The following is a 13685-nucleotide window of genomic DNA, read 5'->3' on the forward strand; positions in this document are numbered from 1 at the left end:
TGATAACCGTATTAACAAACCTTTCAACCATAGCGAATAGCACGTCAAACCAAAGAACGGGTCAAAACTTCTGACGAACGCGTGAACTGTGCGCCGTGAACAGTAACGGCATGAACAGTAACGCGTGAACAGTGCCGCAATGAACAGTGCAGCGTGAACAGTGATTTTGCTAGATGTTTAACCCTAACCCTAGGCCTTTAGCTCTGATACCATGATAACAGGTATCTTGGAAGGAAAACATCTAGTCACTGTATTATGAGTGACCAACTAGTATTTATAGGAGTACAAACCTAACAAACTATTTACAAGAATACCCTTACTAATTTATTATCTACAAGAATACTTATATTCTCTTAACAATAACAATTGCACCCAACACTTTCTCCTGCAGTAATACTGCTTAGATTACCATCTCATCTAGATGCCTAAACGTCCGATACAATAATTACATTAAATGGATGCAAAGAGCAATAGTCATGTATTTCTTCATGCATAAGTTAAGAAGTGGGTAAGGACCAAGTAATTCTCAAAATGGATCAATCACCAGATGCCAAAACACAAATTTTCTCAGAGGTTTCTGAATATGAACTAGCTACCCATACACGTAAGCAGAAGTTGGAGGTCAAGAGGGCCCCAAAGGTGATGCATATTGTAACTAAAATGATATTGGAAAGAGAAAGAACCTTTTGGCGATGGTAGTCCAAAGCAAGTTGTTTTAGCAGTGCCACGATACCATCATCAGCAGCAGCATCAATCTGGAGCAAACATCATGCCTCAAAGTCAAAAAGGTATTTAAGATAACATCATCAGCATCACACATTATTTAAGAAGACATCACATTATGAAAATGAAAGAAAAAGACGGGTATTAATGACCTTCATTCATGTATTGTCAAAAGCTACAATTGAAAATTACAACAAACCGAACACACGCTCTAACACGCCAATCAATGTAAAAAAGGTAAAGAACTTCAGGTATCAGCTTTCAACTCCACTTCGTCTTTTATTCCAGGCTAAAACAAAGATCTATATATATAACTCAGCTGAAAGACTAGCCCATGTACAAATCCCAAACCCTCCCCTCCCCCCCCCCCCCCAAACAAAACAACCACTCCTCCAATTATTATTATTATTTTTTCACAAAGACAGAAAATCGACCAAGAATGACAATTCAGGATGCTAAAATGAGGCTTAATATGCCAGACTTTGGTTCCGCTTCAACACCTACAACTCTAAATGAAATGATGGTCATTAATTGGTTGGCCTTTCAAAGAAACAGTGTATTATCATGGTCATTCTTCTACAATTATGGGAAAGATATTGGCCTTCCTTTCCACTAAGTAACTCTTTACATTAAAGTATGATAAACTTCTATTAGGGTGTGTCTACAAAGGTAAAATGGGCAAGTATCTTAAGCATCAGACATAATATGCAGAATGCATTTTGCACCCTGTCCTTTTCAGTAAAACCACAACACATAATTACAAGCACATAACCTACAAATCCAGGAGAAAATTTCAAATAACTTTGACAGGAAATGGGCATCATGCAGTGTGCCACACCTATACAGAGGTCCACATTCCTGCAATGCAGGAGAAACACTCAGCGATGTGCAGCTGAGTGTCATAAGTTGTAAATATGAAAAGCGAGGCAATATACATGTATACTAACCAATGAAATTAGCAGTACACAGAAGAAAAATTGGCCCACCTGTGCCACCAATCGTGCAAGCAATGCCATGCGCATTTGTTTGTCACCTGGACCTCGCAAATTCTTGTAAGAGCCAAAAATCCGTTCAATTGCCAATGTTGTGGCATTGCTCTGCTGTTTCTCAGTCAAGTTGATATAGGATGGAAGCACGGGCAACTCTACACTTGCATCCTCAGAGGCTTCCATGTCAGAAATAGCAGGAGAAAGTTCATCTGCTTCCAGTGAAGGTGGGGAGTAAACTTCATCCACCATTGTAAATTCTGATGATGACTGTCCCACCAACTCTTGCTCATCAATGAGAGGGACTGATGGAACCTCCAAAGCACCTTTTTCCTCTCCGTCAGGAACAACTTCCCTTGATCCATCCTTCTCAGCTTCCTCTTCAGTAACCGGATCAACATAATATGTCGGCAAAGTTTCTAGTGAACTCAAACCAGCATCAGATTTAGGCATCATGGGAACCAATATACTTTCAGAGCTCAGGTTTCCTGGTGGTGAAAGAGGCTTAATAAAAGGACTAGAAGAATCCACATGAAGTTGTAATCCACTAGTTTGTGTAGCATTTGAATTATCCTCTGAAGCAGAAGCCGCAGGCACACTAACAGATGCCATCATACGCCTTGGGTCAAGACGACGAGGATCCTGGAGAACTTACCAATTGTTAAATTAGCATATTAATATATTCAACATGAATAACAGCAGAAGGAAAACTCCATGGCAATGTTAAAACCATGATTAGGAGGATAACAACAATGATATTAAGCTTACTCTTCGTGGATCGCGCTTTGAATCAGAAGGGAGACTATTGGAAGTAGACATATCAAAAGATGAAGAGCTAATTGCATTTGATGAAGATACAGGCACTTGAGCTGCAACTTCTGGAGCTTCCACGAGAACGGTGGAGCCCACTGGTGCCACACTCTGAGATGGACTGCTTGAATCACCTTGTCGAGCTGAAGTAGATGGTCTAGTTAAAGGAGGAGGGTTTTTAGGCAAGTGTCTCATATTAGTTATGACTATATCAGCCAGCAAATCTGGATGGATATTAGATATTAGAATTTCAAGAGATTCAACACCCCTTTCTCCTTCTGCAATTAGAGCACCAATCATTGCAATCATTTGCTCAACAGCGGTCAAATTGCTGTCCAATAAGGGAACCTTTGGGGACACTCCATTTACATAATCTTGCCCTGAATCATTTTTGTCAACAGATGGAGCTACATGGTTATTAGAGCCATAACGACCTCTTTTTAGAGCTACATCATTGTTATCATCTGGATCTTCATTATCTAAACATAAGGACCTCTTCCTCCCATGATCCACCGAAGCAGGCGAGTGATCTGACAGTTGCTCATCCTGGTAGAAATTAAAATTCAGAAATTAAATGGCAAATAGAATCAACGGTTGAGATTCTTAAAATGCCTACATCTTCTTCTTTGAAGTATATTACCTTGCTCAGCCTAGAGTCACGTGAAGCACGTCCATTAATTCTCATCATCTTTTCAACTTGTCGGAGAGCCTGATCAGCTGCATCCGCAGCATTCATTGCTCTCAAAGCCTTCAGCAATATGTCTCTTGACTGGAAACAAGGGAAAACAAAACTTAGCCTATGATTCGGAAGTGAGCAATGACAAGAACTTGCGGGAAAGATTAAGTAGAGCCAGCGAGGGATTCATTAGGACTTTAGGAGGCATATGTAACTGAAGTGAGGATTATCAGACCCAGCAAAATATTAGGCTTGAAACTATGATTACGCCTCTTCTTTTGGCTTTTAGCTCTTCTTTAATTTTAAAAGGAATCTGCTGAGTGTGAGAATTTCCTCATCAACTTATCTTGAGGAAAATTTATAAAGATATCGACACTACAACTAACATCAAGCATCTCTAAGTTCATTGTCATTTTATACTTTTTGGTAAATTTTTTGCGTATCAATAATTGAATGATCTGGTTTTCATATAAGAATATCAAAGAGAGAATACGAGCATGCACGGTATGCTTCATATTGAAAATTTGAACCAAATATCAGGAAGATATCAAGCATATGGACCATATTGCAAGTAAACCCATGATCAAAGACACCTGAATATCACAGCTCAAACCAAGTACACAGTAACTCTGGGAAGATCAAGTTAAACTTGTTGAACCTAAACCATTGGCTGGAAGAACTTTTGATCCCAAAACTGCTAGAAGTTGTTTAGCCTGGTATTCATACACCATTTAGACGATATCAAGAGAGACAAAGACAGGGTAATAACATGACCTTAACAAGCTGAGACCAAAACCATCACTAAAATTTAAAACTTTGATATTTTAGCAGATTTAAGCAAAATAAGAAGAATAAACAACTTCAAAAAACTGTGATAAATGCAAGAGGCAAGCGGGGTATATTCAAACAAAAAAAAAGAATGCAAACATAATATGCAAAGGAATTTTTGGTAGCATGAGCTTTGCAAATCATAAAACAACTGTGATAAATGACTAAGCAGAGATTGATACTTCCAGCTACTAACTCTGCTGTATTTTCTTTATTATTTGGGTAAAATACCAAAAAATTCCCTGTAGTTTGCCAATTATTCAATTTAACTCCCTCTAATTTGGAAACCTACACTATAACTCCTTGTGGTTTCAACTAAATTCAAAATTGGATGGAAAGCATCCAATCCAACAGTTGTACGTGAAATGTCAATATTACCCCAGTATAAATGAACTCCCTTGATTTGCTGAATGTTCAATTTCACTCCTCTAGTTTGAAAAACTATACTATAACTCCCTGTGGTATCGATTAAATTGAAAATTGAACGGAAGGCATTTCATGTATAGCAAGGGCAATATTGACATTTCACATACAACCGTTAGGCTTTCCGTTCAATTTTTAATTTAGTCGAAACCACAGGGAGTTATTATGTAGGTTTCCAAATCAAAAGGAGTAAAATTGAACATTTAGTAAACCACAAGGAGTCTTTTGGTATTTTACCCTTATTATTTTGATGTCTAACCATCTCAGGTAAACATGCTCGTAATCACTATAAAATGAAAATTTTATGCTTCATCGTTCTTCAAAAATTATTTAATAACAAAATGTCATCAAACAAAAAGGTGATTTAAAAACTCAAATAGTCAAATGATTGTGTCAAAGTAAATAATCTGAAATTCAATAAATCCAAGATAAATAAGGTAAAGAAGCAGACAATAGGGCCAAGAACGCCATTAGACTAGGCTAGGTACCTCCAACATGACCGGGTCGGAACATCTTAGAAAACCCAGAAAAGCAGTTCGTATAGAATACTGGATACTGGCAATATGGCCACCCTTTGTCATCTCAAATTTAGAATCAAAATCAAGCAGTGCTGAAAGTATGGGATTGTAGTTGGTAGGCCGTTTTCTTGCAATAACTGCAAGACTGCAAAAGAAGGAAGCAACAACATATTGAGACGAGGCATCAGGGAAAGAAAAGCTCAATACAACTATATTTAAGAGCTGAACTTGACACAAAAATACAGTCATTAAGTTAATTAATAGAGAAGAATTAGCATTCAAATCCCATAGAAAGAACATGACACCCTTCAACACGACAGTGCAGCTGCACAAGCCATCCAGACATACCACAAATGACCAACAAACAAGAAGAATTTCTGGAGTATAAAGACAGCTTAATCCTACCCAAACCCAAAATACCAAATGTCTCTCATAATATGAAGATCATCTGGGCACAGATTTGCATCTAGTCCGTGTTTTAGCCATATATGCACTATTCTTTCACCATACATACGTATCATGATATAATGTGCAGTTGTGCACTGGCCTTCGCCAGCAGATGGCTTGCCAAATAGTCCATCTTTTCAATAAATCTGCTCTAGTCCAACATGATTGGTTGCAAACTAAAGGATCGGAGGACATTGAGTTTCACTGGACTCAAATTTAAACCAGTTAACAGCAGAGAAGATGCAGGAACAAGTCTGTAGGTGTATCAGTAGAATAACACAACATACACTGAAAAAAGGGGAAACAAAGGGACAAAAAGGTGCTGACAAATTTGGAGAACTTTACAAATTTAATGTAAACATGTTACTCTACAACTAAAAGGCAAACTCACAGTGATTAAGAATAATCCATAAAATAATGAAAACTAGCCACAAATAAACAACGGTTTCAGAAATTAGAGGGAGGATGAGTTTGAAACTGTCTGGACGCTGACTAATTTAACTATCAGATAAGTTCCTGCAAAGCTTCAATTTGAAACAAGCATGAAACACTAAAAGTAAACTATCGATGCTATCACAAATTATGTCCCGTCTTCCCAGGCAAAGGCAAATAATCAAGTTAATTGCCTGTTAGAAAATCGAATTTCTGCCTATTGTCATCTCCGGTAAACCTACCAAGGAGAATATAAAGCTTTTTTCAATACATTCAATAGTTTATAGGTAACAGTTTTCTGTGAGTTTTGAGCAGATCCCATCCTACACTTACAGCAGCGTTGACAACATATCAGATGTGTCAAGGTTGACACCAAATATGAAAACTTCACATCACTGTCATCACTTCAACATATCCAGGATCAACTTTGTTAACGACCTTCTGGCCTTAACTTGATACCCTCTCCTACAATTTTCTAAAAGAACATTCAGGCAATGCTACATTCCACTGGCACCATCAGAGCTCAAGCAACATCCAGATGAAGAACAAGACAGAAAGGCTAATGATTCGACCTCATGAGCGTGCTCCTAAAAGGACCATGCATTCTGTGCCATAATATTCAACCTCTTACAACTACTCATTCATTGTAAACAACCCCAACTCTGGCAGCAACTTAAGGCCTAAATCCTTGTGACATACAACAACTGTTATATAAAACCATTAAGCACAAAAAACTGAAAATTAGCGGCCAGTCTACCATCTTAAAGACAAAGGCAATTAGTGGAACAATTGACAGTATAATTTTTATCTATGGGCACCAGCAAACTAGATTAACAGCAGCAGGAGTTCTGAAGAGTTACGCTGGGCTGCGCTGGGACTTATTTCATGAGAAAGTCAGTGATGCTACAAAGTTTCCAGTTTGATCTAACCTATATGTAGAAACTCAACCTGTTTTATCTTTCCATCACACAGTTGCCACATTCAAGTTTAACACACAAATGCAATCAATGTTTAACACACAAATATGATAGACAGATTTGATAACGCATCCTCCAAACAGAGGATGTGTTATCAAATCTGATCTTGCCTCCTCCATAACATGAGAAACCTGTAACGTACTTTATATCCAATTGTTGCCTTGTTTTCAAGTGAAAAACCCGTTGATAACACTTCCTAAACCTAATCTTGCCTCCTCCATAATTATGTACCATGTTGAAACATCTCAATCACAGTATCAGAAGTTAACAGAAAGGAGATTGACTACTTGGACTATACAGGAAACTGACAGAGAAATGCATAACTGTAACACAAAAAGACCCTATAATTCGCTGCATGGGAAAGCAATTACATGTATCTCACTGCCTATGCCGCAAACACACATTGAGTTCTAAAGTGCCAAAAATCACTTAAATGCTACAATAATTTTGATTAGTCACACATATTAGAAAAACAATATATCAAACAACAGAGCAAGTATTAATAATATGTGCGAAGAGTCAAAAGAAGAGATAAACATATTTTATTCAACACTAAGACTGCATTCTACTAATGCCATTGATCATCCCTAAGCAAATGCTAGACCAGATGCACTAAATTCATTTCAAATTCCAACTTATGTATAACTACTTAACCTCATGTCAAGCAACTTCTCCAATAGTCATATGCACCCAGGCAACAAAACTAGTTATTCCCTCAAGATTAGCAACTGCTTTAACCAAGTGAAACATGGAAGAAACAGCAAATCCATGCATTACAAATGAAAATCGTTCTAGGAAAGTCCTAAAGTAGGACTAGAAAGAGTTTTTCAAGTGAATCTGAGGAGCATGAATCTAATGTGTCAGATTTCTGAATCACAAGAATATGACGGGGTAATAAGTAAAACATTAACTGTAGGCACTTCTACACATCTAAAGTTCAGTGATAGGTCCTCAAATTTCCACCAAACTTCTTCAATGACCCCAACAAAAATTGTATCCTAAATATCCCTCACTTCAACCAACAAGCATTCATCCATGTTGGCTGCTCTCCAACTCTTCCTTTTGGATGTTCCTCTAAGCATGACTCACACTTTAGATGAAAGAAGCTTCCATACCAGTTAAACTTGTACTTCATCTATCAGGGTTAGAAAAAGGCCTAAATCTAATGTTTTCTCAGCTGCTTCATGGGACAATACCAGATGTCATTTAGTTAACATAACAATTATGCTTCTCATTTGTTCAGGTTATTCTCATGGATAATACTTCATAAGAATACTTCTTGTTACTGTGGCTTCTATATATTAATCTTCTCAAGCTGCTAAAATGATTCTGCATACCAAAAAAGCAACACCGACCACCAGAAACTGTTGGTGCTTCAAATGGTCCAATCTCTTTGTTGCCTATAAAACATATATCTGCAGAATTCTTACCAACAGGAAACATTTTCCTGCTCCAATCAACTATTACTTACAAACTGCACTTTTAGCGTCAATTGAATACATGTAATGATTTAATTGTCAATACTGGCTGATATCTAATTCCAACACTGTTGTGACTGAGTCAGCTGTAGTAAAGTACTACAGTTTCATTCCTTTTTCGTTACAAAAGGCAAATAGGTACCATGCTCCTGAAGATTGGCACAACCGATACAGGTTACCTTCATTACAAGTAAAAGAGGAAATGAGTTACTCCCAAATCCTGGTTTTGAGAATGTTCAAGCGCGACTCAAGCAAAGACAGGGTTTCAGTACATAGTTCACTGTATTAAAAGGATATGTGTGTCTTCTTGATGCAAACAAAAAGCTTTGCTCTCGCCGAAAAGTAGTATCAGGTCGTTAGCAAATCACATTATAATGATCTACTTACAGATATAAGATTCACGAAGGAAATTTATATAACCACTCTACAAGGAGGATGTTTCTCAGTGCGGGTTGCCAACATCTGTAGATTTCACCTACTTTTGTTATTAAAGCTATATCAGAATCGAATTTGACATCAAACAACAGGAAGTGGAAGATAAAGATCATGCTCATAGATCTAAGCCCATGAATAGTAGCATATATAACCAACATCCATTAAAAAATTTCATTATCATTGGTAATATATGTGTCAAAGGTCATCAAAAAATAATACATTTACGAACCCTCAGAGTATAACACTCAGCAGCCGCATGCATTTACAGCACAAGTTACTAAACACTGGTAACGGCCTCTCAAAACAATATACATAGCATTCGTTAATTGCTTGTCTGTAACTCCAAAAGTTATCAAAGCAAATGAGATGACCATTTTATCCATTGCTTAGTCCTATCATCCGCCAATGTTGTTGACATCAGCAAACTCATACTTCGGTTATCTGAACCACCAGTTCAGCAATCCCAAGCAACATGCCAATATCTCCTTGTTAAAAAGCTGGAGAGGTTGCTGCAATAGTAACAGAACATGTAGTTGAAAATTTAACTACAACCTGTTTCCAAGCTTCCTCCAAAATTTCAAAAAGTAAATTAATTATTATGTGCAATCAAGAATTTATTTAAAGCTTTACGTATGATGGACGATTATTACTTTCTGCAAAACAAAAGAGGACAAGTGTAACTCATGAGAAAGAAAAGTACTATTCTTCAAGTAATGTAGCAAACATAACTTTTAAATCCCAAATGCAAAGGAATCCAGACAATTTCCAATTAGGGAGTATAGCCCTCTACCAAAACTAAAAACTCAAAACCACAAACATCATCGATAATAAGGGATCACATCTATGGACAACAACATTAGTAGCTGGCATCACGACAAGCATCCAAGACAGTTTAAATTTTCTCAAGATTAAGTGCACAAAACACAAAACCTAATTGAATTATTCACAGGAAAACCAAGATTTCCCTCTTTATGTATAACATACAACAACAATAGAAGGTCAAACAACACACATAATCAAAGGGTAAGAAATACCAAATAAGTAAGAAATCGATCAAAACAAGAGGAAAAAAGAACTTAAATGACCATGCTCCATATATCATATCAGTTCTCATAAACCAAAAAGGCACGAAGTAGTTAAAAACTTAAGAAGTCAACCTCTAAAATTTGTCCAAACAACCAAATTGCAGAAAATACAGCTTACTGTAATCATGTTGTTTAACCACCATAACATTGCCAATCGACATATATTTCAACGAAGACAATCCTACACAGATTTCAGTGCTCAGTAACATCATTCGTTTAGAAAGCATAATACCTTTCTTTTTTTTTTGGCCAATGAAATTCCAGCCATGGAATGGATATATTGATCAATCCTCTCAAACTACTCTATTAAGAAGCTATCTAGTTTTCATTGACACAAAAAACTAACTGCATGTTGAAATCTTTTTCTCTACACCACACACACAGAATTTATATTAGTGTCCAGGTCATTCAAGAAATTACACTAGTTAATACATATTTTTTTAACCTTTTAGCCTTCCAACATATTGGATGCAAAACTGGAAATCTTATTTACGGTAATTTCATTCCATGACTTCAAATCATAAAACAAAAGAAGGCAAGATATCACAAATTTTCTCCTTGAATCGAATGAAAGCACAAAAAAAGACATTAAAGCTCACCTATTAACAATAGATATTGTTAATAAACCAGGGAGATTGCTAGCTGATCGCAACAAATCCAATAAAATCCCAAGAGATCTATTTGCATCTGATGTAAGCATAGCTGTATCCAGAACAGGGTGATGACCAGCCAGCCATGAGATATTAAACCCCTGTCCTTCTCTTCCTATACCTACATCGAGGACAGCATCAACATTGCACCAAAGTATCAAAATGAATTGCCTATAACACATTGAACAGTAACTCATAGACAAGTCACATGATAAATAATGACGGTGCAATCTGGAACTCCCAATACAAGCTAATATCTGCATCTTCAGACTATGAGATACAATACCTTCTCCTGCGGATCTTTCAGAGTCATTTCTATCAGGTGTGAAAAGTAAAATTTGTACTTCAAGGAACTTTATTGTCAGAATCTTTATGCCAAGAGGAGCAGCCTATAAAAACATATGCAAACTTTATGTCAGGTATGTGCACCATACTCAACATCTGGAAAATATCATCCGAAAATAAGAGATCAAGCTTGTCTCATATTTCAGCTTAAACAATGTTGCAATTTTCTCCACATCAAAAAAAATGTTATCATATCAGAAGAATACAAACAATTTACATTTGTCATCCAGATTAAGCAAGAGTATCGAAAAGTACAGCATATGTCTTGATTAAAAAGTTGGAAAAAGAAAAACAAATAAACACCTAAGCACATAAAATTATACAATGCTCTTTGACGGAAAATTCACAAACGATACTCAGCACTATGCTACTTTCCTTTACATGCTAGCATTTTGTACCATCAATTAACTGCCTAAAGTCTCTCAGCAATCCTAGAAGTGCTTCTCTCTCATTTAATCTTCTTTTTTGAAAAAGCAAATCACAAAAGCATAAAAAAGTATACCTAAGAACAAAGATCATCTAAGAAATCAAAGAAAGACAACCAAGGTTCTAGACAGGTGGCTTCTTTCCTCCAGAAAAAGATGTGATGCAAAAAAAAAAAAATTCTTCTCAATATCTATTCACTGTGTTTGTAATATTCTATTTCTTTCATTCCATATTAACTGCACAAAAGCTGAAGACTTTTTTAATTCCGTATGATCCAACATTACTTCAAAAAAAGGATATAGATTGCATGACTCATGCTTAGTCATATTCACAATTTTTCTAGCATTTTCTTTTCTTTCTAATGTTAGTATATTCCTCAATATGATTCCTTCAGGAAAATTCACAACAATCTCGCAAATTTCTAGCCTGCTTGTATAGAAATCTTTTTCTAATGCATATTATCCTTCAATTGAAACTACTGACATGTTTGTGTTTCTCCAACTTTAGAAAGTCAGACCAACCTTTAGTCATTGACAAATTTTCCAGCTTTTGCTTTCCCTCCAATGTTAGAACATCCCTCAATCAGATTCTTTGAGGAAAATAACAATAATCTCCAAAAATCTGAAGTCTGCTTTTACGGTATTCTTTTCTTATGCAATATTATCCTTCAATTGCAGCTACTACTACGTTTTACTTTTCTCCAACTTTAGACAATGATAGTCATGTAGTTCAACATAGTGAATTTGATACAAGCTCCCAACTAATAACGCTAATTTCTTAGTCTCTTCTTTTGTATGTCAAAAAAGTTTTTTACATCTACACATTACCAAAAATTTTCTTCACGGAGTAAAATGCAATAAAAAAAGGTAGAATTCAATGCAATTTGGCAGGCAAATGAAGGGGTCTAAGTCAACATAAACTTTGAAAGATACTGACGACCAACTGTAGGCAACAACATTGTGCGATTACAGCTCCTAAGGTGGAGAAGCAGAAAAGCTGAAACTATTGCACTCTTGCCACAAATATGTGCAACCAGATCTTCAAACATGAGAATTCAAAGACAAAACCAAGGCTATGCAACCTTCTGATGACAGAAAGATTGGAAGAGAGAACAGTAAACATGGCAAAGGCTATGGCAATCATGCCTCCAACTCCTTGAATACAGATACTAAATCAGGAAGTCCATTCACAGAGTTGACCAAACTTTTCAGTGTAAACACCTTAAAGTTAATCAATTTCAAACCAAAAACTTAGGTTTTGGCAACTTGTCAGATTGCAAAAGTCACAAAAACTTTCTTTTATGACGTGAAACTGGTGGTAGTAACAATAAGTATGGTTTTAAGATATAAAAAGCATGAATTTAAGTCACAACTAATAGTTATGACATTTGTTGTGACTATGCACACGGTGACCCTCATTTACAAGTCACAAGGAATCAAATAGTCACAAAGATCAATTGTGACATGTGAACAAGGGTCACCGTCTACATAGTCGCAAGCTTAATTGTGACTTGTAAATGAATGTCATGCCATCTTTTTTGACTTAAAATCATACTTTTTATGACTTAAAACCATACTTATTGTTACCACCAGTTTCATGTCATAACAAAACTTTCATGACTTCCCAGGAATCTAACAAGTCACCAAAGGCTAAATCTTCTGCAGTGGATTCCAAACTAAAAACCCAAAACAAAAAGAAAAAAAATAAAAAAAATCCATAGCAGTCAATGCAATTAATACAAGTGAAACATTCAAGGACTGACAAAAAGACATCATACATGGACCATTACCCATACCTCAAAAAGTATGTCAAGAACAGCTTCCTTGAATTTAACCATTGATGTCCAAAGGTCTTCAAGCCACATCTCAACAGTGCCATGCCGGAGAAACTACACAGTTTTCAAGATACAGTTTATGAAAACCCTCATGTAGTAGACAAGATTCCAACTAGAAATGACATAACAGAAGACAGGAGATACTAGATGAATAGGCTTGAGCTTCCAATTTAGCCCATTGAAACTATGAATACATTAAAAACAAAAAAATACAAAGCTCGTCATCTGTACATTGAACGTGTGGCAGCCTTGGTGCAAAATTAGCACCACATGCCCAGCATTAGTGCATCCAACAGGATGGTACTAGTACGTGCATAAATTAAATAACTCCACCTTTAACTGGATTTCTCTCTTCAAATAGTAGTCAAAGATAGATTACGTTTTCCAAAAAGAAATTTGTTGACATATTTGTAAAGATGGAATAGACCCCAGGTCACATGATGCTGCTTCTTCAGGTTAAAAAAAGAAATCAACTAAGAGCTACGGTATTTTTTAATAAGTATAAGATGGTTGTTGGAGAGTACATTTGCAAAACTTAGATAAATAAATCAAATCTAGACTGGGCTATACAACTGAACAAGATAAACATGCTTCAAAGTAAAAAGTGAAATT

General features: G+C 36.2%; 1 protein-coding gene across 7 annotated transcripts in view; it reads right to left on the minus strand.

The window, feature by feature from the left end:
• LOC113714671 (uncharacterized) overlaps nt 1-13685 on the minus strand; it is a 34373-nt gene that overhangs the window by 18084 nt on the left and 2604 nt on the right. For 6 of the 7 annotated variants that reach the window (XR_003453767.2, XR_011822244.1, XM_027238657.2 and 3 more), the window contains 8 exons: nt 13035-13127; nt 10755-10857; nt 10418-10589; nt 4935-5109; nt 3160-3288; nt 2478-3065; nt 1710-2351; nt 684-755 (listed from right to left, as the gene is read on the minus strand). Coding sequence is in view for 5 of the 7 variants with exons in the window: in XM_027238657.2 (XP_027094458.1) it covers nt 684-755; nt 1710-2351; nt 2478-3065; nt 3160-3288; nt 4935-5109; nt 10418-10589; nt 10755-10857; nt 13035-13127 (1974 nt within the window). In the remaining 2 variants the exon portion in view is untranslated. Of the gene's footprint in view, nt 1-683; nt 756-1709; nt 2352-2477; nt 3066-3159; nt 3289-4934; nt 5110-9104; nt 9243-10417; nt 10590-10754; nt 10858-13034; nt 13128-13685 lie in introns of those variants that run through there. The other variant, XM_027238660.2, reaches the window with a different exon arrangement.

Source organism: Coffea arabica, chromosome 10c, assembly GCF_036785885.1.
Source record: "Coffea arabica cultivar ET-39 chromosome 10c, Coffea Arabica ET-39 HiFi, whole genome shotgun sequence".
NCBI lineage: Eukaryota > Viridiplantae > Streptophyta > Magnoliopsida > Gentianales > Rubiaceae > Coffea > Coffea arabica.